This window comes from Cyclopterus lumpus, chromosome 12 (assembly GCF_009769545.1).
Source record: "Cyclopterus lumpus isolate fCycLum1 chromosome 12, fCycLum1.pri, whole genome shotgun sequence".
NCBI lineage: Eukaryota > Metazoa > Chordata > Actinopteri > Perciformes > Cyclopteridae > Cyclopterus > Cyclopterus lumpus.
Window position 1 is genome coordinate 13,197,764 of NC_046977.1, and position 27,984 is coordinate 13,225,747.

Below are 27,984 nucleotides of genomic sequence, written 5' to 3' on the forward strand. Positions count from 1 at the left end.
ACAACTCGTGATCTCAAGTTCAACACCCGTGAAGGCCCAACATAAACCTCCTGCTGGTCCCACAGTACATCCAATCATTTGGTTCATTTGATGTAGAGCATGTCGACTCAAACTGTAAACCACGTCATGTGCTGCTGAACCATGAGCTGGGTGTATTATTTCACCCTGACTAGTCATATTTTAGGCTGATTGCAACTCTGAAGAATAATTAACGGAAAACAACAAACTGAAAACAACATAGAAAAACATATTTTGAAATGTTTGTACATTTTTATAGCTGGACTAATTATTACAAACATATTTTAAGGGTTGTTATTTGAACAGAAAAACAAAGAGAAACGTGTTTGTTTGTGACTATTCACCTCCTCATCAACTTCATTGCATGTTATAAAGAAAGTATCCGTGTATCACACTGACTGCTGTGATTGGTGCTCCTTGCATGGGAACTAGAATGTAAAGAAGCAGTGATGAAGCTGCTGTAACATGTAAATACGTTGTTGTTGTTGTTGTTGTTGTCCCAGCTGTTTGTTGAACAGTAAAGAGTGTAAAAAGACCGGGTCCCGCTGTGTTACTCGGGCTGCACTACAGCGTCTATTCACAGGCGCGATCCCACTAATGAGCGGCACGGGGGCTTTGACCTGCTCCGTCTCCGACCTGGCCGGTGCACCCCTCCTCAGAGAGTGGTCCCCCCCAGGAGAACCGTAGTCCGCCGCAGCTGAGAGTGCCGACGTGGGTGATGACGACAGGACATTAGATATTTTTGGTGGTTTGGCATAATTGAAATGTGAAATTAGCATAACTGTTTACCAGCACGAGTACATTAGCACGAACCATTAGCATAACTGTTTACCAACACGAGGACATTAGCATAACCGTTTACCAGCACGTGCAGGGGGATAACAGGTAAGGACCTAGTCAGCAGCTAAAGCACATTTGTAGCTGGCTTAATGTTAGCGTAGCTTTAATGAAACCGAAGCAGTGATACAATACTTTTACTTCTTCATACAGGCTTTTTGCTCTTTCTTGGACAAGTAAAATGATGAAGTTAAACTGTGTTGACCTTGACGGATGTCTGGAGGAGTTCACTCACCTCGAACGGGTAAGGTAACTAATGGTACCTAGGCTAACATTACCTATGCTAACGCTATGGTAGCTAATTAAGGACTTCTCTGCCATTGTGTTCTACTTCATGCAACTTCATATTTAAAAGTTTGAGAATGAGTTGTAGAATCATACTCCCTTCAATACAGATAAGTAGCCATTAACCGGTTTAAGGAGTAGCTACACTGTTAGCCTCCTAAATTGCATAACCGTAGTTGTTTTCTAATTTGGAGCATATTGTAACCTAAAGTATTTATTTAGTGTATGATTTAAATTATTGTCTGCAATTTTACACTGACCTAAACATTTAATGCAAAACCATATTCTCTGTATTGAAGTAATGTTAGCTAATAGCTAGCTAGTTTACCAGGTGTTAGTAATTATAACCTTACTACAGTTTACCTCCTCGAGGGGCCAATGAGGTATGAAGAAAAGTCTAAAGTTTTGAGTATTACCACTTGCCTTTTATAACACAGAAAATTACAGCGGTTAATGGCAAAAACAACATGTTGGAGATTATGCTGGAGGACACCAATAGACTCATGAAATTCTATCTGACCAAGGAGAAAGGTCTCATCGAGGGTGAGTGTTTTAATTTTTAACCTTGAATTTTATTTAACAATTTTTTACTGCAGGTTACATATTTTTCTGAGATGTGACATCCCCGACAGTGTCCAGTTTTCAGTTCAGAAAATGAAATCCTAAATTTGTGAAAATATCCAGATGGGCTGATGTCATTTCTAAGTGTATCTAATCTGTACATTTGCATAGCACCTAAACACCATCAAACAAACCATGACTAGTTGCTAATTCTCTCGATCTACTGGTTGCAGAGAGAGACAGTCTTCTCGTCACTGTGAACAGACTGCAGCAGACTCTGCAGGAGCAGTGCAACCTCAGAAGTAAATGCAAGAACACACTGTACACACACACACACACAGTTTAAATTTATAATACCACTGGATACTTAAAATACTCAAATCAGTCTTTTTCAGAAAGAAATATACATACTTCACAGGGCCAATCCTAAGCACTGAAGTTGCACACAATCAACACAAGTTAAAGAAGAATATGGAGGTCAAATAAATATATGATTCTAGATGTAGTGTTGCTGTTATTTCTGGAAAAAAAGCAGTGATAAATATGTAATAGTATAGTTATAATGGGGATGTAAATGTGTCAATGACCCATAGCACCACTACTATAGTACTTTACATGAAGTGACATTTTAGATGAAATTCTTTGTAAGGCGTTCCATCATTTTCTTTTAAACTGTTGATGTTGTAGTTGAGAATGAGAGACTGAAGAACGATATGGTGGACGTGAAACAGCAGAATGAGAGAACAGCAAAGGTGAGAACTGAGGCAGACTGGAAGAACTTATCATGAGGTCAGTTGAATACAGCAGTTAAGTTCAATTGAAAGCTGGGCATTTCCACTTCTTTACTTGGTCTGTGGATGCATGTTCTCTGTATGTTGTGATATGAATGTTAGGAACATTCAGAGACATTTATTAATCTATGTAGGCTGTACACATCTGAATTTCCAATTCCCGTTTATTATTTCTGTAAACATCGTTCTCATACTGTTGAGCTGCCAAAAGAAGCTCTAAATCGATAAAAACGTTGGTACATTGAATTGGGTTGCCTTCAATTACTACTGGATGCACATGGCAATGTTAATCTTTGTGAGCTTTACAGTCACTACTGACGACATAATTACTTACCCTCCACTCCACTTTTGCACAAATAATCTATATAATATGAAAGTTGGGATTTACAAGCTGTATTCTTGTTTTATATGTATTCATATTTTGCATTAATAGAAATGCTAAAAAAAAAAAAAAGCTTAAGCTTTCCTAGGACTGGAATACATTTTTGACAAATGTTAACTCTTTTCATGCGTTCTTTATTTTTATTATTATTATTTATTTATTATTGTGATGTGTGGAGAGATGTCTCACCAATTCTAGGTAATTTGCTAGGTTAGTGTAAATGTGTGTTTCCACTAATGTGTTTGTTTTGTCTGGTTGATAAAAACTCTAGATGGAAGACTTTTTTTTTTTTTCTGGACTGAATAGCGATTGAGTTACAGTTCAATTTGACATCATATGGATCAATTCTCTAAATATGCCTACTTTGCAATATTTTAAAGCGCCTTTCAAAAACCTTAAAACGAGGTAGCAACTCCAAATGTTTGCTTGGAAGTCATTTCAACCCGACATGTGTGGTCGTCAGGATGGAGTGGCTGAGCTGCAGCGCCTCGTCGGTGAAATGAGGGCAGAAGGAGAGAGGCACAAGAGGGAGCTAGAGACTGTCAGGCAGCAGTGCAGAAGAGAGGTGGAGGACGCCCGCAGGGAGGGTTTCCATCAGCGTAAGACAGGGACAGTGCTGATGTTGTAAGATGTTTCAGGGAATACTTAGATCATATATGTACAACATAACCTCGATACAGCCCCAAAGCCACAATGTAAGACATAGAGAGTGGATCAGTTAAATGCTGAAATTAATTAAAGTTCTGTAACAGTAATAATCATATCAGCCCACAGCATAAGAGAAGATAAGGATATAAATGTGTGTAGTGTAGGGATTAATCTGTATTTGTCTGGGGCCTGTTGTTGTTTTTGTTCCCTGACAGTGGAGGCTAAAGATGCAGAAGTAAAGACTCTGCTGGAGAAAAGTGATCTGGATGTGGAGGAGCTAAAGAAGAGGCTGAAGGACCATGAGAGGGAGAGGCGGAGCGAGCTCCTGAAGTTACAGATGGAGGTAAATTAAAAGCGACTCCCAAAAGTGTTACCGGAGGGATTTTTCTGATTCACCATGTACAATGAAAAAGTCCCAATAATTAACTTTTTCTAAGTTTAAAAACGGCTGACTGACATTAGAATAGACTGACTTTTGGGTTGTTGATTTATCAGCTCCTGCCGTTGAGTAATATCCGTAAACGACCTGTTGGTGAACATCAATATGTTCGGGTGTCCTGGGGGTTCGGAGTTCAAGTAAGAAAGGGCCGTCTCTCTGCACAGGGGAACAGTTGAAATCTAGTTTCATATGTGGATACAAGGAGACGGTTCACATGATTTTTTTCAGGGAAGCTGTGTTTTTTAAACACAGCTCTGCTTTTGTCTTGAAAGTGTCAGCCCCCCTTTAAGCTCTTTGGCATTTTTCTTTGTTGCTGTGCACATTTTGGCAGTTTGGTGCGAAGTTAGCCAGAGTTCAGAGTACAGCTCAGTGGAGCCAGCAGCAGCAGCAGCAGCAGCAACACGGCTCCAACCTTCTTCCCCAGAGTGTCTACAAGAGGGTGAGCATCCCACACAGCACCTTTTACACCTTTTTGTGATACATTATAGAGGCTAACTTAACAAGGTGCATAACACATTTAAGTGGTAATTAATCTGTACCTCATGGCCTTGTGCAGGAACATGTTTAAAACTGCAAACAAGTTAAGTGCAGGTGCTCGGGCAGAATCTGTGTGTAAGTGATCCTGCAAGATGCTTTGGGTTTGACAATTTGTATTCTTGGCATGTAAACCTCTCCTGAGAACAAAGCCAATTCGATTACATTTAAGCTGGATGTCTCATCTTGTTATTCCCCACCTTTTAAGCAACGTCAGGCTCCTTCCCAGCATGCCCCATCAGCTTTGTCTGAGAGACAAAAGAGCGGAGCGTGTACCCCTGTTCAGTCTTTTATTTTCCTCCACTTTCTCTTCTCAATAAACCAAGAGACGGAGCACATTATTTTACAGAAGTGGATACATTTTCAATTCACACAGTTGTCTTTGTCTCCAATTCATGTCTGTTTCCATCCCCAATTTAAAGTTGTCACCTGGAGGTCTTTAAACCTGTGATGTGCATTTAGACACCAAATTAAGCTAAAAATATTAACTTTAGAAACCATAAATGATAATGGAAAACAATCAATTCAGCCCTGGAAGACTTTCATTAGCTATTGCTAAACAGAAATTCACAAGAATCACTGGATATAAGTGGGTGGTAATTTAATAGGTCGTCACTGAGAAATTTGCTACACTTCTTGTTTGCATTGCCTCATTCTAGTGTGTGTGTGTGTGTTTGTGTTTTAACTGTTTGTGTGTTAACTGTTTGTGTGTTCAGAAGCTGCAGTTCTTCCAGGAGGAGAAGAACAAGGAGATTGTGGCTCTGCGTCAGAGAATCAAAGAGCTGGAAGAGAACCAGCGTGCTGGCGGCTTCAGTGATAGCTGTCTCAAGAAGAGAAAGATCTAATTTGTTTAGAGGCGGCTCGGCTCTACATGTGCAAGAATCCCCTGACTTTCCAGAAGGGCAGAAGTGGCTAAAGTGTTGCTCAGAGTTGCGTATTTTACAGACCACTTATTTAACGATACTGTTTCTTGTCCACCGTCACACTCGCAGGTTCACTGCCCTGCTTGCAGGTGACCAGAGAGCACATGTAAAGGCAGGCCACATTCCTGTCTAAAGCTTTAATCCAATCAGACGCCTCCATGGGAGGGAGGCAGGGGGGAGGCGGTGAAGCAGGAGGAGTGCACATGTCTGGATGGATGAGTCCGCTGGAAGGCCTTTCGGAAAATTAGATCTGCTCATCTCCTTTCAAAGAAAAAATAAATAATTTGACTATTTATTTTAGATTCCTTGGTCAAACTTTTGTTCCACTATTCTTGTTATTATTTTTACATACATTTTAAACTGCTCCCTGAAATTTCTGTTCAAGGAAGAAGAAGTCTGTAAAAATCATAGTGACTTAGTCCTCCTGAGCAGTACTCCTTCCTAAAGGATTTGAGCTGAATTCCAAGATCCATTTCTGCAGTTGTATGTACAAGTTAGGATATGCTGGACTTAAATAGATATTGTATATTGAAAGGTGAAAAAGAGCGACAGCTTGGCGAATAATTGTTTTACATCGCTATGTTTTTAACATAGCATAAACCAACTATTTTAATATAGAACCCTTAAATTTGATAATTTAAAAATTGAGAGACGAATCGATTGGCAGAATCTATTCATCTTTAAGATTAATGTATTACTCAAATATGCCAAATAGTCCCTTTAGTTTCAGATTCCTAAATGTGAGGCTGTGCAGCTTTTCTTGGCCCTATATGACAGTGAGTAAGCTTAATATCCTTCAGTTTTATACCTTTGGCTGGAAAACAAACAAGCAATATGAAGAAATCAACCCGGGAAGATCAGCTATAAGAATAATGACATGTTTGCAGCTGGAAGAATATCTGTGATGAGCACCTCCCTGCTCCTCACCGGGGCCTTGGGCTTCGTAATCTTTTCATCTGTGCTACTCAGCCAGCGCTGAAGAGGGTCAGAGAGCTAATCGCCATGGGAACATTGGGTAACACCGTTGCATAACATTTCGTCTTCTAAGAGCCAAGAGATCAGCCTTGAAGTGGCACAGCGCGTCTCTCACTTGTGTGCTTACCTGCAAACCAAAGCATTCTGCTCATGCGTACACACGACGTGGATGGAAAAACAATGTGCGCATTTATTGTCTGCTGGATCTTTTGGGCCTCCATTTTTTTTGCTGCCCTAAACCGACATTAGGAATCGGATCCGGATTGGCACGACCCAAATTAAGCAGGATTAGAGGTCATTACACCACCGTAATCCGTCATCAAAGAGGAGGAGAGAGTGAGGATAGGCAGAGGTGAGCTGTGAGGGGTGTGGCCAGCAAAGCCACTGTCTGTCCACTCAACTGATGGCACAAACAGACACGCACCCTCCCCCCCGCCCCCTCGTGTTTTTTTTGGCCATCAGTATACTGTAGTGTATTAGAGAGGACAGAGAATGAGACGTCGATGGCACCGCTCTGCTCCGTGTACTCGGGGACCTTCTGACGGGGATAACTTTGTTTTACATTGCTGCATGTGATGGATTCTAACGTTGTGATTTGACGAAGTGCAGATATTTGGAAACTTGGTAAGAAAACAAGAGTATTGCTTTCTATATTCTTACTATGTTTCTGGTCTATTTATTTTGTTGCCATTTGAAGGCTTCTAGTCTTGTAGATGTACAGTAATAATGTGATATGGTTTCAGGGAAGACCAGGAAGAAGAAAGTGTTGATTATGTATGTGTGCATCGAGTCATTTTTAAATGTAGGGCCCCAAATAACTCTCGGCTATATGCATTGTCTCATTAAGACTGGATATGTTATGTTCTTGAGTTTAACCCATTTTGTATTTCCTTTTGATTCCGTCCGTCTGCTTTTCAAACTATTTTACCTGAGAATTTACTGTTCAGATGAAGATTAAATGATAAAGCACGGCTGTGTGCTATTTTCAGTGATGTAATCATGATAGATTTAACATCCTACCAGCAATGTCAGGAGGAAAAGTACCTCTATGTCCAGACCATGAGCTGGTCGAGACTCCGTGACGGTATCGTGCTTTTGAGGATGACCTCGTCTTCAACCTGCTTGCAGAAATGCACGGAGGCCAGTACCAGGTGGCAGTCACCAAGCAGCACCACCACAGCTACAGCCTGACGGACAGCTCCGAGGTCGACCCGGACGATGAGAAGGCCGACAGCCCGCCACCCCTCACCCCCCTGCAGAAGCTCACCACCGACATGTGCAAGGACGAGAAGACCATCAAGGACCTGATCATCGGCCGCAGGGTGGGCTTCTACAAGGTCCGCGGGGAGATTGGCTGCGGGACCTTCTCCCGGGTCAAACTGGCTTTCCATGCGCTGACTAAAGGTAGGCGTGCCTGCCGTCAGGCTACACTGTTTAGCCCCTTTTTTACTTTATTTACTGAATGAGACATACGCAACGCATTGTGACTAGGAAAAAACAACGAGCAGCAGACGAAAGTAGAAAAAGATGGCCAGCACACATTCCATAGTATATAAAAGAGAGTTCAAATGTTCACATTTGAGATGCTGGAACCAGAGAATGTTTGGCTTTTTAAAAAATGATAAATAACTTTAGTCATAAACCAATTATAAGAATTGCGGATGATTAATAATCAATTAGCCTGTCTTCAAACTGATTTTTTGTTTTGTCTGTCCAACAATCAGTTTCTAATCATATGAAATATTGTAAGATTGTCATCTGATGCCTCCAATGTTCCTGTGCGTGTCCTCCTCGCAGACAAAGTAGCCCTGAAGGTCCTGGATAAGACCAGGCTGGACAGCCAGGCCCAGCGTCTGCTCTCCAAGGAGATCAGCAGCATGGAGTGCCTGCAGCACCCAAACGTGGTCTGTCTGTACGAGGTGATGGAGAAGCCGAGCCGCCTCTACCTGGTGCTGGAGTACGCGGGAGGTGGAGACCTCCACAACAGGCTGTCCACCCAGGGAAAGCTGTCGGAGAACGCCTGCAAGATCACATTCGCCCAGATCTTGTCCGCCATCAAATATATGGTCGGTGACGTGGAACTGTGTGGTTTTTCTGTAATTTATTCATTCTGTTAAGTCTACCGTACTTTCAATATAAAGAGAAACTACATTTGTCAGGTATTCGGTGAATACTCAGTTAAAAATGTCTCCCCAGCCTGCTTTGACCGACAGTACTTACCTGAGGTGCATGCAAACAGTTTCACAAAAAAAAACGTCCAATTATAATAAATTATAACAGACTTTTGCATTTACATTTGTATTTACTTACAAGTTGTTGTTTTTGGGGATTTGTTTCTAGAAAATGTGACTGCTATAAAAACTTGTCTGATCAATATGTAAAAGGTTATCACAATCAATAGTAATGATAGTCAAGACTGTCAGTTTACAATCTAGGTTATAATAATAATAATAATAAAAAGTCAGATTTGTTTGACGCTTTGAAATCGGTTTCTCTGTACAGCACAACATAAACGTTATCCACCGGGACCTGAAGGCGGAGAACGTTCTGTTCACCAGCAGCGGCTGCATCAAGGTGGCGGACTTTGGCTTCAGCACGCAGGTTTCAAACCGCAACGATGCCCTCGACACCTTCTGTGGCTCGCCGCCCTACGCCGCCCCGGAGCTCTTTCGAGACGAGTGCTACCTGGGGGCCTCAGTGGACGTGTGGGCCATGGGGGTCCTCCTTTTCTTCATGGTGACCGGCACCATGCCATTCCGTGCCGAGACCATGGGGAAGCTGCGGCGCTGCGTCATCGAATGCGAGTACACCCTCCCCCCCTGGGTGCCCGGCCCCTGCCAGAGGCTCATCAGGGGCATCTTAAAGGAGGCCCCCGCTGATCGCTACGCCGTCGACCAGATGCTGGGCTGCGATTGGCTCTTACCTGTGCAGTTTCCCTGGACGTTGGTGCCCCCTGAACCAGCGAGCCCTCTGCAGGGCCTGCTGGACTCTGAGCGCAGGGACCTGGAGGAGGAGGTGGAGGAGGAGGTCAGGGGCCTACTGGAGGAGCTTGGCTTCACAGCGGAGCACCTACAGAACAATCAGACCAAAAACAGCCGCAGCCCCGTCACCGGGGTTTATCGAATCCTGCTGCACCGAGCCCAGAAGAAGAGGGGCTGCGACAGTCCCCCTGTAATCCGAGGGATGGTGAGGGACCCCAAGAGGGAGGGGCTCCGGGCCTACAAGGGCCTCAGACACACCTCCAAATTATGTGTGCTTTCGTAAAAAAAACACTTCAGGAGTTTTTATAGACATTTTTTTTTTACAGGATGACATTTGTAGACTTTTTATCTACTTTTTATTTTATACTTTATATTGTTTGCGGGGAATTGACTTGTAGTTTCTACTAACGAATACTTTAAAAATTTGTTTTTATTTCCTCCAGTGCAACTTTTTTGTATAGCCTAAGGTATATGTCAAAGTGCCTGATTAAGTAAATAATAATAAAGTTGTGAAAGAATCCATATATATTCAACTAAAGAGTGATTTTTTTTTCCCTTTGGCCCCTTCGGATTTGTACAAAATAATCACAAATAATCTTTCTGTGAATTTCATGCAAATATATATTATGTGCACCTGATATTTGACCACACTCCTGTGGAGACGGGGTTGGCAAACATGAACGTTGTCATTAAAGTGAGACGGGAAAAGCTTTTCCAAACCCTGTCCCTTGAAAAGACTCCTATTGTTTATGAAAAACGAAATAAAGTGTTGCGTCCTGCAGCTTTGTCCTGGTAGCAGGTGGCCGCTGCACCCAAACAGGGCCGAGATCGCGTCCTCGTGTCTTGTTTGCAGGACTTTCCCTAAAGTGCCTGCGAGTAAACAGTCAGGCAGCAGCTGGCAGGACACCAGATGACCCGGGACCCCTCTCCGTCACCACAACCGGCCCAAACCAGACAGGCAGACCCAAACCCCGGCTGGCCCCCTTTGGCACTGGAAAACTCACTAACCCCCCCACACACCTCCCGGGCTCCTCCCACCCCCGCCCTGCCCGACCCCCACCAGCAGGAAGCGGCAGATGGTGCGGCGTGGCCGCGGAGACATCTGCAGGCCGAACAATAGGCGCTCTGTGCGGACCGCTGGAGCTGACAGGCCCGAAGCTCCCGCTATTGTGCGCCGCGCTATACACATGCAGATGAGGTCTGCTGGGGGAGGGACCGCAGGGGGGGACGTTGGTTCTAATTTCTTTCTCTTTTTTTTTTAATGCAGGGACAACAGCCAGCAGATGACAGCAGATTTGCATGGAAGGTGCTAAGGACTGAGTTTGAAACTTTTGTTGGTTTCATGGCCAACCCCCCCTTTCCTCCCTCCTCTTTGACCCCCGCACCCAAACACACAAGCACGCACACACACGCACACACAACTCAAGCAGAAACTTTGCAAGAGAAAGTCAAAACACAAGACACCAACATATTTTTACTTTTTGTGTTTTATTGAGCATTTTCACTGACAATTTCAAACCATTTCTAGAGTAAAACAGTTATAAAGATATAAATGACTTTGTTTCAAACAAAAAGAACATCAGGTCAAATCTTTGTGATGTTTATAAGACAATCTTACAAATTCTCATCATTTACTTTATTTCTCTATTTTCTAAAGTGAAACCTTTAGAGAATAAACTTTTGTTTTCAATTATTTTTTTTTTTTTTTAGAATATTATTTGTCATCGTTAAATTTCTAAAGTGAAACCTTTAGAGAATTAAGACAATTCTGGAAAGTGGGAAACATTTCCGCTGATTGCAACTGTTGTCGTGTTGCTCAGCAAAGAGGACGTCATTTAAAAAGTCTTTTTTTGAACAACGCCTCCTCCTCAGCACCGCTTCTTCTCCTGCTGCGCGTGCTTCAACGTGCGACGTGCGCTCTGTGGGACCACAGGACGCAGAACTCGCATCTCCTCCCTCTCCAAACCTCATCCGCACAAAGAATGAGGGCCGATGTGTCGCTCTTGTGGCATACCTGACCTCATTCACATAAAGAATGAGAGCCATCTTGGCATGGCCGGGACAAGAGGCGACGGGTCACGGGGGGCCCCCTGGGGCCGGCGCCGTGCTGCCTGGACGGGAATCCTCCTCAGGAGTATCCAGGGATGAGCAGAAACAGGGTCATCCTGTTCATCAAGGATGAGTATTTCCAAATAAGAAGCTTCACAGCATCTGAGCACGAGAGGAGCCGAGGCCCAGATCAGCGCTCGGGGAGGCTGATCTCAGGAACCCAGTCGTTCAGACTGCGGCTCTCCTCGCAGAACAGGTGCAGCTTCTGCAGAGCAGGATCCTCCCAAGACCCATCAGCTGGGTTCTGTTCAAACAGGAGGAGGGAAGAGGCGTTAGCCGCGTGTTTCTTGTTTTCAAAAAGCATCACATGTCGACTTCTGACAGGGTTCATAACACACCACCTCCCTCTGTCTGAGCTCTACATACCGTGATGAGGACGCAGTGAGCATCTTCCAGCGGCTCCACCTTGTCACCGACGATCTCAGCCAGACGCTGCATGTCGCTCACTCTGACGATGCTGATGTCGTTGTCGAAGCAGAAGGACTGGATGAGGGTGAAGTGGATCTGCAGAGCGATGTCACACTGGAACTCCTCGTCCATGGCCAGGACGCAGAAAGACACACTGTCCGGGTCACTGTGGAGACAACAAAGGAAAAAAAAGATCATGAGATGTCATCCAATACTGATCCAAACTATCTGGTGTGATTGATAAACACGAAGTAGGCTAAACCGTAAATCTTCAGCTGGGAGTTTCATACTTACAGATTCATAACTTTAGCGCACTCATAGACACCAACGGTGATGGCACCGTTGTCTTGAGCGGACACCAGGACCTCCTCCAGGGCTTTGCCGGTGCACTGAGCGCGCTCGACGGGTTTCTGAATCAGAACTTCCTCAAAAGTCATGATGAAGATGATGAAGATATTCCGCAAAAGGGAGAGCTTTCGAACGTTTGTTCAGAGAATTAATCCCGAAAGAGAGCAGAGTGCTTTCAGAGCTGCAGCCTCCCTCTTTTATACTCTGCAGCTCGTGCGGCGCAGTGAAAGCGCTGCGCCCTGATTGGCTGGACCTGAATGGTGTATTGGTATGATAATGCTTTTGTCACACTGCGGCTCGTGGCAGATTGATGGGGGTCATCGAGCCGCGCACGCTCCCTCTCAGAGGGCTGCAGCCTGCCTGAAACTAAAAATAGCTTAATTAAAATAAGAGTTTGCAGCACTTTCTTTTCTTTTTTTTATGCAAATAAGAGTAAAAAACAGCCTGTAATTCCTGTTGCAGAGATGCATGCTGAACATAATTTATACTTTTAAAAGCATTTACAAAAAGACTCAAAGTGCAGCGTCAAGTTGCATTGTAGACAAGCTATGTCTCCTTTCAAACTTTCTCAAACATTAAATATGAACTCGACGAAAAGTCAACCTTAACAAACTCTCAGGACAGTTTCTTGCATTTTAGGGTGTTGGTGATATTCGGAGCAGTAACATGGAGAAAGTGTGAAGCGCCCCTTCCCCCCTCCAGCAGAGAGAAAGGGCAGGTGGATGATGCCATCTGTGGACTAGAGGCTGGCCATAAAACGGCCCCATTGTGCGCACAGAAGCCCTCTATTATCTCGGTCCCCCATACAAATGCAAATGTGCAGCGCGTGCCAGAACGCTGTGCGTGCTGCGCAATCTGCGCTGCTGGCCTCTGCTGACCACGTCGCCATCAGCTGTCCAGAAAATCCCTGCTCGGTTTTTATTTATTTACTCTGGGGATTTCAGTGGCCACACGGACTGAACTTTATCGGAAAACTTATTGCACGTTCAGTTTGATGCACTTTTGTTATTTGGTGCGTATCCAGCACATGTCTTACTTTATTTAAAACTATTTCTGACTACTCTGGTCATCACTTTTAAGAACGGAACAAGTTTTACTAATATAATTGCTTACATTTATTATTCATTTTAAATATCCACTATAATGTCCTCTGTTCCTTTAAATAAACTTGTTTTTGACAAACCTTCTGTTCATGTACGATATTTTTCACGCACAACGAAACTTTTACGCACGGCTCTAATTCCCCTGCTCGTGCTTTTTTTGGGGTCCTTTTTTTAGCTGCATAATAATTTAGAAAGCATCAAGTCAGGCCTGCTGCCACCGCTGCGTGAATAGGAGGAGGGGGACCGGAGTGGAGAGGCTGTGCAGGAGACACAGGTTGGCGGTGATTGATTCAGCGCTATTGTTCTGCGGAAGGCAGAGCGGCAGATGGAGAGTTGTCGCTCTGAGGGATCCTCCCCTCTCTCCTAAACCGAGGTCAAGCCCGACCCCAGGGCGCGCCGTTCTTTTGTCTACAAGTCTCCACATTCGACGGTCTGTTGTCTGAGTTTTGATTAAATTTGAATGCCAAAAAAAAAAGAGAAGAAGCTTATGGTCTAAACTTTCACAATGAATACGTGTTATCTCCAAAACATGCCACACGTGTAACGTGGAGATAACATCACTTTCAGTTTGAGCTGTAAACACGTACGAGAATGCAGAAAGTGTGTTTTGTCAATCAACCAGAACGGTTATCAGAACATTACTGCAGCCACAACACGGTTTGTTTATTTCGCCTTCAGTCCCCATCAGCAGCATCAGCTGCATGCTGGCGACGCTCACATTTACATTAGGACCGAAATGGGCTCTGGATCCAGCTGACAGAGACTCAAACACAGATAGTTTAGGAAGGATCAACTTGCATGTCCACAGGGCAGGCGCGTGCAAATCGATACCGTCCTATTGTTGCTTAAGCACATCTGCCAGACGGAGGGAGGCCTCCCCGGTAGCGCGCGACAGGTGTTGGTGGTCAAAGCTCTTTTCTGGGGACCTGCGGCGACTCACTCACGCCTTGAACTCTTTGATGAGGATTGAACGTGTCGAAAGCTGCAGGATAAGATATTTGGGCTGTTGGCGTGTACACATACGACCATGTGGTGATCAGCGAAATAGGCGAATAGTTTAGACGATGCACTGTAGAAATAGGAGAAACACTTTGTTTTTTTCATTCATCAAATACGTGTTCGTGAGCAATTCAACGAGCACGATTCAATAAGTGTGATTCAGCGAAACTTCTGTAGTTCTGTTGAACCTCAACACTTTAAAATCATATTTAGAGCGGATAACATTTTTTAAACGGCCATCACGCCTAGCAGGTGCTGCCTGACTTCCTTTGTCCACTCTTCCTTTCGCCTCCCCCCCGGGGACAGATGGTATCTATCGGTTGCTATGGAGAGTGATGCAGACAGAGAGATGAAGCACGCAGGCATCTCCAGATGCCACGCGCCTCAAGTGAGCCCTGGCTTTAGGTATGCAAAGCAGCGGCGCGTGCCACTGCCCGATCTACAAAAAAACAACAACAACAATTGTTACTGGCCATGATAAGTCTGTCTGACATCCAATTCAATTAAGATGGTCGGTATGTCGCATTATGACACTGAACACAATACCAAACAGTTGTTATCAACGTGCTACATTTTTCAAACTTCCATAATGGTATTTGTTATGCTCATATGATCTGGAAACGTGTCCTCTGCAAAAACAAAACAAAAAAACACACACACACTTGCATGGTGCTTCAAGTAACTCTGGGGAAGTTATATGTTTGCAAATTCTTTAGGCAACCATGTATACTTGTGTATGGATAAATAGTTTTACATTATGAATGTGTTTTGCAGGTAGCCTTAGTTTCCATTACAGTACGTAAACATTCAGAGACAAAATGTCACTCATTTGACACATTAGTTGATGGAAGAACAGCCAGAGAACAATGTGAAATACAGACTTTTATTCTGGAGGTTTTACAGAAAAAGACACAATGCATTAACAAAGAAAAATAAATACATATATATTTTGTCATGAATATGGTTGACGCGAAACCCTCTGAATGTGTTACATTTTGTGTTTTGTAGCTATTTCTGCAAATTTTTCGAGATTTAAAGTCAGCTTTGAAGATGTATTTCCATTCCAGTCCATTCCTTTTCTGTACAGTAGAACATCAAATAGCAGACTCGTGAAAGCTGCATGAGGTGAGGAACCCGTCATACATAAAACATGACATTGAAACATCCCACACAATGGCATCGTTTTCTAAATAATCAGCTGTGATGTAAAGTTCTGTAGATTGTGAACACGGCAGAACACACCTTATGGTTCCTGTTTGAATGGGAGTTATTGGTTGCTTCTAATTCTTCCAGAACTTCAAGGACTTCTCCCTGTGTGGTTTCATTATTCCTGTAAGCTGAAAGAACCATTTGAAGGTCAGAGAGTTTTTACATCTGATCCTTTCAACTAAAACTTCCCCCGACTTTCTAAGACCTTTCTATAGGCACGCGTCCCTGAGGGCGGGGTGGGGGCTGCAGGCCTGTTGTAGCCATTATGCCCCAAACGGCCAATCAGAGAGGGAGCGTGTGCCGGGTCTCTGGTATAAATGCTGGCAGAGTCTTGGATGAAGCACAAACCCTCCTCTCTGGACTTTCTGACCACATCAGCTGAACTCAAAGCTAATAGTATCACCATGCAGTCTACTGGGAAATCTCTGAAGGAAGCTCTGCTCTGTGCTCAGAGCGAGGATCGACTCACTGTCGGAGTCTACGAGAGCGCTAAAATCATGACTGAGTAAGTAAACTGAACATGACTTAAATGTGACTTTGGCATCCGCTGTGAAGGGCCAACGTGATCACCCTCCAACAGCCAGCAGCTAACAGGTGACCTTTCTTTCTCCACAGTGACCTGGACAGTGTGTCTTTCTGCGTCCTGGCCATGGACGGGGAGTTCCAGTGTGACATCGCTCTGCAGATCCACTTCACCCTCATCCAGTCCTTCTGCTTCGACAACGACATCAGCATCGTCAGAGTGAGCGACATGCAGCGTCTGGCTGAGATCGTCGGTGACAAGGTGGAGCCGCTGGAAGATGCTCACTGCGTCCTCATCACGGTATGTAGAGCTCAGACAGAGGGAGGTGGTGTGTTATGAACCCTGTCAGAAGTCGACATGTGATGCTTTTTGAAAACAAGAAACACGCGGCTAACGCCTCTTCCCTCCTCCTGTTTGAACAGAACCCAGCTGATGGGTCTTGGGAGGATCCTGCTCTGCAGAAGCTGCACCTGTTCTGCGAGGAGAGCCGCAGTCTGAACGACTGGGTTCCTGAGATCAGCCTCCCCGAGCGCTGATCTGGGCCTCGGCTCCTCTCGTGCTCAGATGCTGTGAAGCTTCTTATTTGGAAATACTCATCCTTGATGAACAGGATGACCCTGTTTCTGCTCATCCCTGGATACTCCTGAGGAGGATTCCCGTCCAGGCAGCACGGCGCCGGCCCCAGGGGGCCCCCCGTGACCCGTCGCCTCTTGTCCCGGCCATGCCAAGATGGCTCTCATTCTTTATGTGAATGAGGTCAGGTATGCCACAAGAGCGACACATCGGCCCTCATTCTTTGTGCGGATGAGGTTTGGAGAGGGAGGAGATGCGAGTTCTGCGTCCTGTGGTCCCACAGAGCGCACGTCGCACGTTGAAGCACGCGCAGCAGGAGAAGAAGCGGTGCTGAGGAGGAGGCGTTGTTCAAAAAAAGACTTTTTAAATGACGTCCTCTTTGCTGAGCAACACGACAACAGTTGCAATCAGCGGAAATGTTTCCCACTTTCCAGAATTGTCTTAATTCTCTAAAGGTTTCACTTTAGAAATTTAACGATGACAAATGATATTATAAAAAATAAATAAATAATTGAAAACAGTTTATTCTCTTAAGGTTTCACTTTAGAAATGTACCATTGACAAAAAGTCATATCCTTGAAAAAGTATTGAAAAAGAATATCTAAAAGGTTTCACTTTGGATATATACTTGTAAAAGAAAAAATATCAAATGTGTTTGAATGAAAAGAATTTAAGCGTATGACTGAAATATGAAGGTTTCCCATCAGCCGTATTTACATCAGATGATATATTATGTTGACTGCATATTTGATTTTTTTGTACGATGAAACCAGAAATAAATGTTTGAATTCAGTATTGACCTTTTCATGTGAGGTTTAATTAAGTTTTCTGACTCACAAATGAAATCCATCTTTCTTTCTGCAATACTGCTCCACTCTGGCTGGACTTTTTGAGCCCAACACAGCTGTGATCAGCCTACATGTGGGGTCTTTTTATACGTAGACCTCTGGAAACTATATCACGCATCAATTCAGCGCTGGAGAGGCTTTCGATTTGGACAACTCTGAAGTATTTGCTCTCTCCAAGTGTGAGAAGGAAGAAAATAGTATGAATCTAAATGTTGTGATTACAATTCACGTCATGGTGACTGGTGATGAACTTGATACACAAAGTTCCCTTCTCTTGCAGCTCTGTCCTCCACTCGGTCATGAACACAAACGCTTCCTTTAACTCTTTAGATTGTTGTCATTGTTCTCCTCGTTGGAAAAAAAGAAGAAGATTCTGGAAACTTCTATGTCATCATAAAGGAAAGCTACCAAAATCTCTGTCTAAATAGATTTTGGCTTAAGTCTACGCAGCGCAGTTGCAAAATCAGGCTTTCTTTTACATTTAGAACACCACTTTCAAGAGATAGTTTGAAACTTGTGATTATTTGATGACAGTTTCCATGAGAAGATCCCTCTCATGTCTCCTAATATGCAGACAGAAACCATCTAACCCGACACAATCCAGAACAATACTGCCCACCCAGCAGCACTTCTCAAGCTCACTCGCACATTGATGAAACACATCTGTGCTGGTGTTATGAGTTTTTTTTAATTAACCAAATGAATACGTATCTGCATTTCATTGTTGAAAACGGCTCAACATGCCACCTATATCTGCCCCCTCCCTCTGGAACTCTCTCCCCAAACTCATCCGAGACTGCACTGATCTTTCCATATTCAAATCGCAAATCAAAACCCACCTGTTCAGAACTGCTTTTAATGTGTGATTGTTTGCGCTATGTTCTTATTATTTTTATTTATTAGGGTCCGAGCAACTGACAAAGTCCCTATTTGTTTTACCTGTAATTTTAGTTATTCTTAATTTTTTTTAGCTTTTAGGATGTTATAATTATGTTATGTAAAGTGTCTTTGAGTATCACGAAAAGCGTTATATAAATTAAATGCATTATTATTATTATCTACTTTATCTCATAATTGGCCTATAGCCAGATGTGGGGTTTAAAAGAGTCCACCATTTGGGACTAGTCTACGTCGTGAAATTAAAGAACGGCCTCTAATCAGACCCCCCCCCCCCCCCCCCCCCCCCCTTCCTCCTCCTCCTCCTCGCCTTTCCCCACGGCATCTATCGTTGTAACTTTTTATTCCATAACCACGTAAAGCACACTTGCTGGGTTCATCTGCAAACTCACCTTAGAAACACACAAGAGAGCTCTGATTCTTGGCAAGGAAGTGAATAAGCGTATTTCCCAAAAGTATCCAGGAGGCCGCGAGCCATGGCACCCGTTTGAGACGTCAGGCCGCTCATTCATTTCAACGGGACTGAGGGGCAGGTGAAGAGGTCGATAACATGCATGCACACAGTCTGGGCGAATAGTGTTGGGAGTATTCTGCTGTTTGTTGCCAGGAAAACTCAAATATTCCTGCCGTATAGGAACTGTCTTATTTTTGCAAATACATATAGCAGAATCTTGCCGTCTGATAACACTTTATTTCTTTTGTCTTTTTTAATCAGGTAGCCGACCAAGTCAGATGTGATGGACAGGATGTTTTGTCAGACTCACTCCAACCTAGTGAGATGTTTTCTGGCTCAGTGAATTAGTGTGTTTACAGAAAGAAAGAAACAAAACATCAGACTCATTCATGACCAATAAACATTGTGTGGTAATTTGACTTGCATTGTGAAGTTGAGAAGAAAACTATAGCTGCAGCTTAATGAGAGTGATCTTTTGCTCCTGGCACACTTTGGTTTTTATTTTCTTTCGTATTGTGATTCAGGACCCAAAGAGACCCTTTTGTGACTTTGGTTTCAAACTCTAAAAGTCACTCTGTTGCCTGTCACTGCAAACTATTGTGGAGTCAACAGCTGCTGCAGCCCCCATGACCCTCACACACACACACACACACACACACACACACACACACACACACACACACACACACACACACACACACACACACACACACACACGCACACACACACACACACACACACACACACGCACACACACACGCACACACACACGCACACACACACACACACACACACACACACACACACACCTTCACCATTCTGCACCCTCACAAGCACACTCCGTGTCAAAAAAGAGAGAGAGGAAAAAAAGGACTAAGCAGGACCAGCTGAAAAGCAATTACCCCTTTAAAGCTTTAAATCTCCACGGCAACCTATAGCCATGCACTCACTCCATCTGCTGTCCAATTTAATGATGAGGAGAAGGGGAGAGAGAGGAAGAGGAGGAGGAGCAAGAGGCAATGTGTCTGGCACAAGCCTGCTGCCATTCAGCCATTCAGGAGAAAACAATCCGGACTATACCACCAACATCCCCCAATAGTCAGCAGAAACATGTCTGACGTGTCAACACCACAGAGTGCATGCAGGGAGCTGCACGTACAATAACACACGGTGACACACAGAGGAAAGACTAAGGGGGGAAATGCATTGTCGCTTTGCTTCTGAGAAGGAGTTGAGAAGATCAATACCAAGCTCACGTCTCTGTGTGAAGTACAGATCTGGAGTCAGGCCATCAGTAGCTTATAGCTTAGCATAAAGGCTGGAAGCAAGGGGGAAAACAGTTAGTGTGGCTCATGCCCAAGTTAGAAGAAATAGGCCTACCGATTCCTCTAAAGCTCACCGACTGACACAACAGGAAAAGTCACCTGGACTCTGAACTCGCTAACCCTCAGAAACCTTGTCTGCCTTCTGCTCATGAAAAGCTCTGCTGCTGCAGCCACATGCTGCTTCTCAAGTGTCCTTTCAACATAAAAGCCTCCTCCTCCTCCCAAAAAATCCTTTCTGTTTTGCTGGAGAGCTGCAGCAGATGGTAGTGATGGGCTGCAGGCAAAGTGTGTGTGTGTGTGTGTGTGTGTGTTTTCTGTGCTCTTAGTTTGTTGGTGTTTTGGTTGAGCAGGTTGTCAAGGATACTGGCATCAGCGTCTCCTTCTCCATTGCTCAAATTCATTTGTATCCATTTATTTTTAGTGGCGCAGACACAGACATAAATGAATGGAATTTGGCTATTTCAGAGTAGTATACTATTTTTTCTCCTAGAGTTTGAAAAAGATGGATCCGTCGTCGAAGAGTTTCAGTATCTGCTGACTCGCTTTGTCTGATGGCTATGCTAATATAGCTTTTAACAATGCTAATATAATTTGTAACTATGCTAATATCGCCCAACCCTATTACCATAAGCCTGCTATACTGCAAGTCACAGCAGCTCGGGGTCAAACAACACAAACACAGACACACACACACACACACAGACACACACACACACACACACACACACACACACACACACACACACACACACACACACACACACACACACCCTCAGTCATCAGCTGCTGATGCTGATCTCTGTTTCTGATATCCGTCAGCCTGGGTCAGCTCATGATGAATCTAATCACTAATTACATGAACCTGCAGCCCCCCAGGCTGCTCCTCTTACTGGAAGTGTTCTTTTCATTCTAATACGAAATGATTCAAACAAATCATCATTCTGGTATTAAAATGATATGTCACATTTCTAGTTCCAAAGAGTTCAAAATAAAAGTTGCATGCCTATCGTGTACACCAAGTACTGCATTATTGCAATCTAAGCTGGTTCATTGGAAGTGAAAGTATATTTGTTTGTGTTAGATTTTATCTTAAAAAGGCAACCATAGTGTAAATAAATATGAGAATACACACTGTTCATCTGTTTACGTCCACAGTTGCTGCTTGTAAACATAAAGTGGGCTCACGCATGCACACACACACACACACACATAAAGTGGGCTCACGCATGCACACACACACACACACACACACACACACACACTCTGCCAGCTGTTGCCAAAACACTGGCCTGCTTCTCCTTTCAATGGTGGGGCCCCTCAAGTGCCTTGTTCGGACACAGCAGCAACGCTGTGTGTGTGTGTGTGTGTGTGTGTGTATGTGAACAAGAACCTTCTCTGAAATAGCAGTTTGGCAAAGAAAGAAAAACATTGTGTTGCAGGTACACTCACTAGCTTCTTGCACAGCTTTCAACCTAACAAACATAAACAAATACCATATTTGACTATGCAGACTCTGGAGGTCGCTGTGCATGCAAGATGGGAAGGAGATTCACAATAATGTGGCCGGTAGACCGGCCTGGACTGAGTCACTTGTAGGTTTTTGTGGCTGCAGAACTAGATCAGGTGGCTAAATGTGCTTGTGCTTGTACTGCCCCCCCAAAAAACAAAACTCAAACAAAAGCCAACACTTCTACACCCTGATCAATGGGCACAAAGAACAGAAAAAAACGACAGGAGGGGCCCAGCACAAAGGTGCGCCGAGACCCCGGCCCTCTCTCCTCTTTTGTGCTGGAGAATGGAAAGGTCCGGGAGCAGCTGCTGTTGGCTGCACGGGACATTTGAGACGGCCCTTTTCACCAAAAACAAAGTCTGGAGCTGTGTGCGTGCAGGCTGCAGGGCTTGCAGGGCCTGGGGGGGGGAGGGAGGGAAGGCTGTATACAAAACGAAAAGGCACACTTTGCCTGATCAACGCAGGGATGACTCCCCATTCATCCTGCAGATCGGCAGGCAGGAGGGGAGGGGGTTGGTGGGGAGGTTCTTAAAGTGAAGGAGGAAACCTTTTAAAGTTGACGTGAGTCACATCAGTCACAGCACAAAGGAGTCCCAGAGGCCTGCCATATGGAACAGGCACATCATCTGGTCAGGAGTCGCTCAAAAGAAATCCAGCCAGAGCCAATGGGAGTGCGAGCTTTGCACCTTTCTCTACCCAGCGACACATCTCTGGTTTGTGACTGGTTGTAGAAGTGTTGTCATGACCAAAGTGTCTCAATTAGCCAGATAGGTGGGTGGGCACTTTGTTGTTCTAGTGTTTCAGGATGCTCTGTGTGTTTAGATTTCCGGTTACTTTTACATGTGGTTCTCCACACTTTATCACTCTTTAAGCTTCTTATTTTGTTCAAAGCTATTTTTACATCACTTTTGGTATCACTTAAAACAAAAAAAAACAGTTTAAATGCATCTAGCAAGATTAATGTCAAAATCCAAGATTAATAAGAGACACCTCATATATTCATTAAAAAATATAATGCAGCTTATTATTAAATGTCCGAATAATAACTGTGAAATTTGCAGCACTTATATTTTCATTTTCATCATGCTTCTGCGTTATTTCAAGGAATAACTTGTCATATAATCTACCTGAAGCACATGAATGCCTCTCAACTTCACAGCTGTCTGTCTCCTCACAGTAAAGTGTCAGCGTGAGGAACACAGTACCCCTCAGTGACATACAAGACTTCACTGATCCACATGGAGGAAATTCACATCATACAAATGTTGACCCATATAGCAAATGTGCCACAAGGGGCTTTAAAATCAGCATTCGACAACCTCTGTCTTTAGACACTCAAATGATCCATGCATACATGAGTTGTGCACAACAGTTGAAAGAATTCTTCCCATAATTTCAAGTAAAAGTACCACCAACATATACATGTAGTCCTGCATCCAAAATCCTACCAAAGTAAAGGTACAGAGGTATTATTAGCAAAATATCCTTAAATACTTGTTTATATTCTTATCACATACATCTCTCATGATCAGGTTGAGAACCACTGGTGTAAATGAATGAATAAGGAAAAAACATCCAGCTGGATGAATAGATCATGTTTGTGTCACTGGTGTGACACCTAGTGGTGTAACAGTGGTACTAGAGGCAGTCATGCTTTTTATGACATGGATCAATTCAGCCTGATCAACAGCTCCACCTAGTGGTTAGGAGCTGCTCTTACATCCTGCTGATGTCCAGAAGAAGAAAGAAAACATGAAATAAATAGAATGGCACCTTACTTTACTTCTTGAAAATAATTTAATTTCACTTTGACAGGATGGACGGGCACACCTTTCTGTCCAATCACGGATTAATTAAAGGTGTGCTCCAGGGATTTAGTACTGCACTTCCATAACGTTTGGGGACTCACAAGAGACATATTTAGGAAAGAAATTATCAAAATTGAGCAATCCTGATTTTTGATCCCTGGGTCAAACCAAATGTTGGTTCCTACAATCCCCAAATGCTCTGGGTAGTAATTCTTTAAACCAATCACAATTTCCTTGGGAGGCGCCAAGCCCTGTATGCCATGGTGCCCTTGCAAAATAGTGTTGGCAGATAACGAAAGGGGAGGAGTTTTACGTCTAAAATAGGTGGCCAATGGCAGGCTTGTACGCACAGTCGACATCATGTGAGTCAGCGTAGCAACCCTTTAAACATTTGTAGTTTCTAGGCCCGCTGCCCCTGTGTGTCCCTGTGTGTCCAGGTTGCCTATCTGTGTGTGTGTGCTCGCTCACTCACCTGATTTCTGGCAAGGAGGCAAAAAAAAGATGTGATGGCGCCATATCAAATAAAATTTATTGTGTTACAACACACGTGCGGTAAAATCTGGTTTGCACTTGGTCAAAAGGCTCATGATGATTGCTTCGTTTCACTGGAGGCCTCCACAAGGACGGTGTCAAATAGAATTCAGAACATTATTGACAAGATCTTTGATAAAAGACAATGAACAAATGCCTCATATCCGAAAACATTCTGTGCTATATTGACCGCCATCCATTCAAGTGGACCAAAAAAGTTAACTTAGGCCGAGAGCACCTAAGTGGACACTGTCACTTTGTTTCTAGGGCCGTCTGCTGTAACCCTCCAACATCTCGTTTCATCTCGTGTCACACCTCATAGCTCCCATGGGACCAAAGACCATGTCCCGGCCTTCATTTAATAGCTGTTCCTGGGTCGCTGCTCAACCAACACGGCTGCCACCAATCTACTCATCACCTCTCACCCTGCTCCCTGCTCTTCCACACACAGCTTCCTGCTATCAGCTCATTAGCCCTCTGGCATGTCTCTCTTCTCCCCCCCTCGGAACCTGTGTGTCAGTGTCCCGCGTCTGGGTCCAGCTGGCTGAACCGTAGCAATCGCGATGACATCATAAGGGTTATTATCGCAGACGCAAAGTCGATAAAGTAAATGTTTGGACACTACTTCCTCAAAAATATTGTCTTTAAACGCATTTAGATATTCCCCTCTTCCTTATACCTCATCTTCCCCCAGCCCTCCTCCCAGATGTTTCCCAGCTGTTAACAAGCTCAGTAACACAAACAGTTCTATAGCATGTAGGCTTCTCCCTTTAAGAGATGATGCAGTGATGGGCCTCCCCTTACGTTCTGCTCCCATTTTCAGGCTGTTTTCCCATTTCCGGGACATCCTGGGATGAGGAACTATGGGAAGGGCACGGGTCATCTGGCTCAGCTGCATTCCATATAGCGAGTTTTCTCATTCAGACTTAATGTCTCGGAGGTCCATCCCACAGAGTGGAAACTGAGTCCCAAACTCCCAAACTTAGGACCTGTTTTGCAAGCAGATGCACCACCACAGCTGGACGGTGCGATCCACCGCCCTCCCGGGATAGGCCAACACCACTCTGCCTATAGTAGAGGATGGATTGCAGCAACTTTTCTTTCCCATTCACAACGTGGCAAAAACTCCTAATGTTCTCTTGACTGGGTTGCTCCCTCCACCAGAATGAGGCAGAAAAAATGTCTCAATAGGCACAATAAACATGAGGAGGACACAGCAGCTGTTCTTTTATGACAGAGATCGTGGCTCTGGATGTGTGACGCAATCGCACAGTGCTACAGCGCTGCGTAGACGTCCAGGCACTCTCCCCCAGAGCTTCATCCCCATCCGTGGCCTTCCTCAGAGGGATGACAGTGGCAGATATCTGAACAGCGGCATCCTGGGCTTCGAAGTGCTCTTTCCTCCGTCTCTGTCCTCTCGTCCATCGTCATGGATTAGTGGTTGCATTGGGGACCAATATGGTACATAATCGATGTCCCCAACTCTTCTGAGTTTCCAAATCTGGACATTGAGCCAGAGTCTTAGCATCAACCATGGGTTACTTTACAATTTGTATCAGTTTAACTCAAAAGCTAAATAAAGCAGAATTGAGTTCTTTTTTTCTGCTGATGTCAGCTGCTGCAGGAAGTGGGGAAACCTGCCTCTCTCAGCCTCTTCCTGCGTTCCAACAAGCAGACCACCCACGCACGAGGCTGAGGCGAGGAAGCATCGGTCCGCCGGCTTCCTTCTAGCTTTGTGTTTACTGAGTCAACAGAGGATCTGTGTGTGCGGTCCGAGGGCCGCGTTAGAGACCCGTCCATGTTCCCCTCACATAGATCTGCTGTTCAGAGTAGAGTCTGTCGACAAACTAAGTCCTTACCATGCTTAAGCACTTCAGTTCACGTCCAGTCCATTAAACAGGTCGAGGACAGGCGGATGAGTGAGTGTAAAGCACCATGAAACTCGCTTTGCTCGACTTGGGAAACACAATTCAGACTGAAGTGCTGTGGACTTTCCCTTTCCCCCCTCTCTCTCTCTGTCAGATACCCAGCAGCTTTTCTTCTAATAGGTTCTCAATACCCGGAAAAATGTATGCGAAGTGGAAACATGGCAGGTCCCTTCATGGGCAGGCGTGACCCTGTCTCAAAAAAGGGAATAGCACAAGGAAACACGCACATAGGAGACGAGGATGCTGAGTGACGTCGTTGAAAGAGTGCCAATCAAACCGCAGGCGAATAAAAATCCATGTAAGAAAATATGATGAAAATGTGGCATTTGTGTTTCTTTTAAGTGCTTTTTATCTGAGAGTTGTAGTCTCCTCATCACGGAGATTTTTTTCTCTCTAAAGTGGAAGCTTCAAGTACTTCATGACTTATTGATGGAAACACTCACTGTCTAGCCGCCAAAATCCAGATGGGAGAAGCTCTGGCTTGATAAAAAAAAGAAAGAAAAGGTAACTCGATCATCAGAGTGACCTCCAACTGTTACCGAGTGTTCACATGAGAGGAGTGAGAGGAGTGAGCCTGACAAGCAGCCGTGAGCACTACGTACAGACTCTGCTGCCTTGTAAGGGCCGGAGCTCGTAGGGTCAGCATACAGAACCCTGCAGACACCGGTCAGGGCTGAAAACACCCAATGCAACCTCCTCCTCCTCCTCATTGTTGATTTAATTTAAAATTATGAAAATGCAGTAAAAGATGTCTTCATAATGTGCTGTTGGCTTGATTGATGTTCATGCATATAATCATCCCCTGCACACACACACACACACACACACACACACACCTCCTCTCCAAATACTCCTCTTATCTTTGTATTGATGATTTAATTAGTACTTTAGATGTACTTCTTAAGCAAACCATTTGAGTTCTTTTTGCACATACCTCCCCACAACTTCTTCCTTTTTTTTCTATCTCTGATGATGTCTCCATCTCGGCCTTCTCTCTCTCTCTCTCGCCGTCCCAGGGTGAAAACAGAACAGACTGGAAGTCATTTCAGGATGAAATTAACACAGAAGTCTAATACTCTAATGCTCCCACACAGCAAATTGGATTTGTGCGCTTCACTGACTCGGAGTATCAGTGTGTTGAGGACACAAAGCCTCTTGCAGCAAGTGAGAAGCACGGAGTCAGGGGAGAGACGGCGGTGCTCCGGCACAGCTTAACTGTCTAAAGAAGAAGAAGCGTGGGGCTGCATTGTACAGCTTTCTGTGTCACTTTCAGTTCACTTCATGACTGCAAGTATGTGGACACCTGAGTATAAAACCACATGCATTAATCGGCTGCTGTGGGAGGACTTTCCAGATGGTGTTCCAGTTCATCCCAAAGGTGTTGGATGGGGTTGAGGTTAGGGGGAGCGTACAGACTGTTGGCATGTTGAAACAGCAAAGACCCTCCCCGCTGTCCCAATGTGGCAAACAGAATTATTATCTAAAATATCATTGCACGCTGGAGCATTTAGCTTTACCTTCATTGGAGCCCAACACATGAACATCAGGGGGTTTATGGTGAAATATTTTGGATATAATTAGTTAATAGTTTTTTGTCTTGGCTGTTTTCATTAAAATAATTATTTCAACAAAAAATTAAAATAAAAACATTACAATGTATTTTTTACACAAAAATGTGTATATATATATATATATATATATATATATATATATATATATATATATATATATACACACGTGTCATGTATATCAGAAAGATATATATTCATAGAGAGGAACCAAACAACATTGACAACTCTAACTACCAACTAACTTGAGTATAAAACAGTCAAACAGAAATTCTCCCTTGAGGTAAAATAATCCTGTTCCATCTAAACCTCAGCAGCTCATTTTCCCACCTCATATTGCTGTAATGTTGTAATATGTTTCATTACTCTGTTGCACATGCAGCCCAAATGTAATGTTAATTACGTTTGTTATAACACCTTTTCTGTGTGAACAGAGGCAGATCTATCTATCCATCTTAATCGAATCAAA

General features: G+C 44.0%; 4 protein-coding genes across 4 annotated transcripts; 3 read left to right on the plus strand and 1 right to left on the minus strand.

The window, feature by feature from the left end:
* Positions 1-540: 540 nt before the first annotated feature.
* LOC117740873 (coiled-coil domain-containing protein 152-like) lies at positions 541-5,713 on the plus strand. The gene is made up of 9 exons (XM_034547513.1): positions 541-903; positions 1,009-1,099; positions 1,578-1,683; positions 1,935-2,003; positions 2,389-2,453; positions 3,338-3,473; positions 3,738-3,865; positions 4,293-4,400; positions 5,212-5,713. The coding sequence occupies exons 2-9, from the start codon at positions 1,037-1,039 to the stop codon at positions 5,338-5,340; spliced, it is 804 nt and encodes a 267-aa protein (XP_034403404.1). The 5' UTR covers positions 541-903; positions 1,009-1,036; the 3' UTR covers positions 5,341-5,713.
* Positions 5,714-6,980: 1,267 nt separating this feature from the next.
* Positions 6,981-9,657, plus strand: si:ch211-22d5.2 (serine/threonine-protein kinase NIM1). The gene is made up of 4 exons (XM_034547297.1): positions 6,981-7,017; positions 7,522-7,797; positions 8,191-8,459; positions 8,896-9,657. Exons 2-4 carry the CDS (start codon positions 7,524-7,526, stop codon positions 9,655-9,657), a joined length of 1,305 nt encoding a protein of 434 aa, XP_034403188.1. The 5' UTR covers positions 6,981-7,017; positions 7,522-7,523.
* Positions 9,658-11,082: 1,425 nt separating this feature from the next.
* Positions 11,083-12,410, minus strand: gadd45gb.1 (growth arrest and DNA-damage-inducible, gamma b, tandem duplicate 1). Its single transcript, XM_034546993.1, has 3 exons — positions 12,186-12,410; positions 11,850-12,057; positions 11,083-11,727 (listed from the first exon to the last, which is right to left on the minus strand). Exons 1-3 carry the CDS (start codon positions 12,326-12,328, stop codon positions 11,614-11,616), a joined length of 465 nt encoding a protein of 154 aa, XP_034402884.1. The 5' UTR covers positions 12,329-12,410; the 3' UTR covers positions 11,083-11,613.
* A 3,538-nt stretch (positions 12,411-15,948) lies between these two features.
* On the plus strand, positions 15,949-16,609 carry LOC117740536 (growth arrest and DNA damage-inducible protein GADD45 gamma-like). The gene is made up of 3 exons (XM_034547001.1): positions 15,949-16,055; positions 16,166-16,373; positions 16,496-16,609. The coding sequence occupies exons 1-3, from the start codon at positions 15,955-15,957 to the stop codon at positions 16,607-16,609; spliced, it is 423 nt and encodes a 140-aa protein (XP_034402892.1). The 5' UTR covers positions 15,949-15,954.
* Positions 16,610-27,984: the final 11,375 nt, after the last annotated feature.

What these genes read in the sequence shown, in the direction of transcription:
- LOC117740873 (XM_034547513.1), top strand. Translation starts at nt 1,037, where the DNA reads ATGATGAAGTTAAACTGTGTTGACCTTGACGGATGTCTGGAGGAGTTC. An exon ending in AGTTCACTCACCTCGAACGG is followed by an intron (nt 1,100 to 1,577) that starts GTAAGGTAACTA and finishes TTTATAACACAG; the next exon opens with AAAATTACAGCGGTTAATGG. An exon ending in AGAATGAGAGAACAGCAAAG is followed by an intron (nt 2,454 to 3,337) that starts GTGAGAACTGAG and finishes TGTGGTCGTCAG; the next exon opens with GATGGAGTGGCTGAGCTGCA.
- si:ch211-22d5.2 (XM_034547297.1), top strand. Translation starts at nt 7,524, where the DNA reads ATGCACGGAGGCCAGTACCAGGTGGCAGTCACCAAGCAGCACCACCAC. An exon ending in TTTCCATGCGCTGACTAAAG is followed by an intron (nt 7,798 to 8,190) that starts GTAGGCGTGCCT and finishes TCCTCCTCGCAG; the next exon opens with ACAAAGTAGCCCTGAAGGTC. An exon ending in TGTCCGCCATCAAATATATG is followed by an intron (nt 8,460 to 8,895) that starts GTCGGTGACGTG and finishes TTCTCTGTACAG; the next exon opens with CACAACATAAACGTTATCCA.
- LOC117740536 (XM_034547001.1), top strand. Translation starts at nt 15,955, where the DNA reads ATGCAGTCTACTGGGAAATCTCTGAAGGAAGCTCTGCTCTGTGCTCAG. An exon ending in AGCGCTAAAATCATGACTGA is followed by an intron (nt 16,056 to 16,165) that starts GTAAGTAAACTG and finishes CTTTCTCCACAG; the next exon opens with TGACCTGGACAGTGTGTCTT. An exon ending in CTCACTGCGTCCTCATCACG is followed by an intron (nt 16,374 to 16,495) that starts GTATGTAGAGCT and finishes CTGTTTGAACAG; the next exon opens with AACCCAGCTGATGGGTCTTG.
- gadd45gb.1 (XM_034546993.1), bottom strand. Translation starts at nt 12,328, where the DNA reads ATGACTTTTGAGGAAGTTCTGATTCAGAAACCCGTCGAGCGCGCTCAG. An exon ending in TGCGCTAAAGTTATGAATCT is followed by an intron (nt 12,058 to 12,185) that starts GTAAGTATGAAA and finishes TTGTCTCCACAG; the next exon opens with TGACCCGGACAGTGTGTCTT. An exon ending in CTCACTGCGTCCTCATCACG is followed by an intron (nt 11,728 to 11,849) that starts GTATGTAGAGCT and finishes CTGTTTGAACAG; the next exon opens with AACCCAGCTGATGGGTCTTG.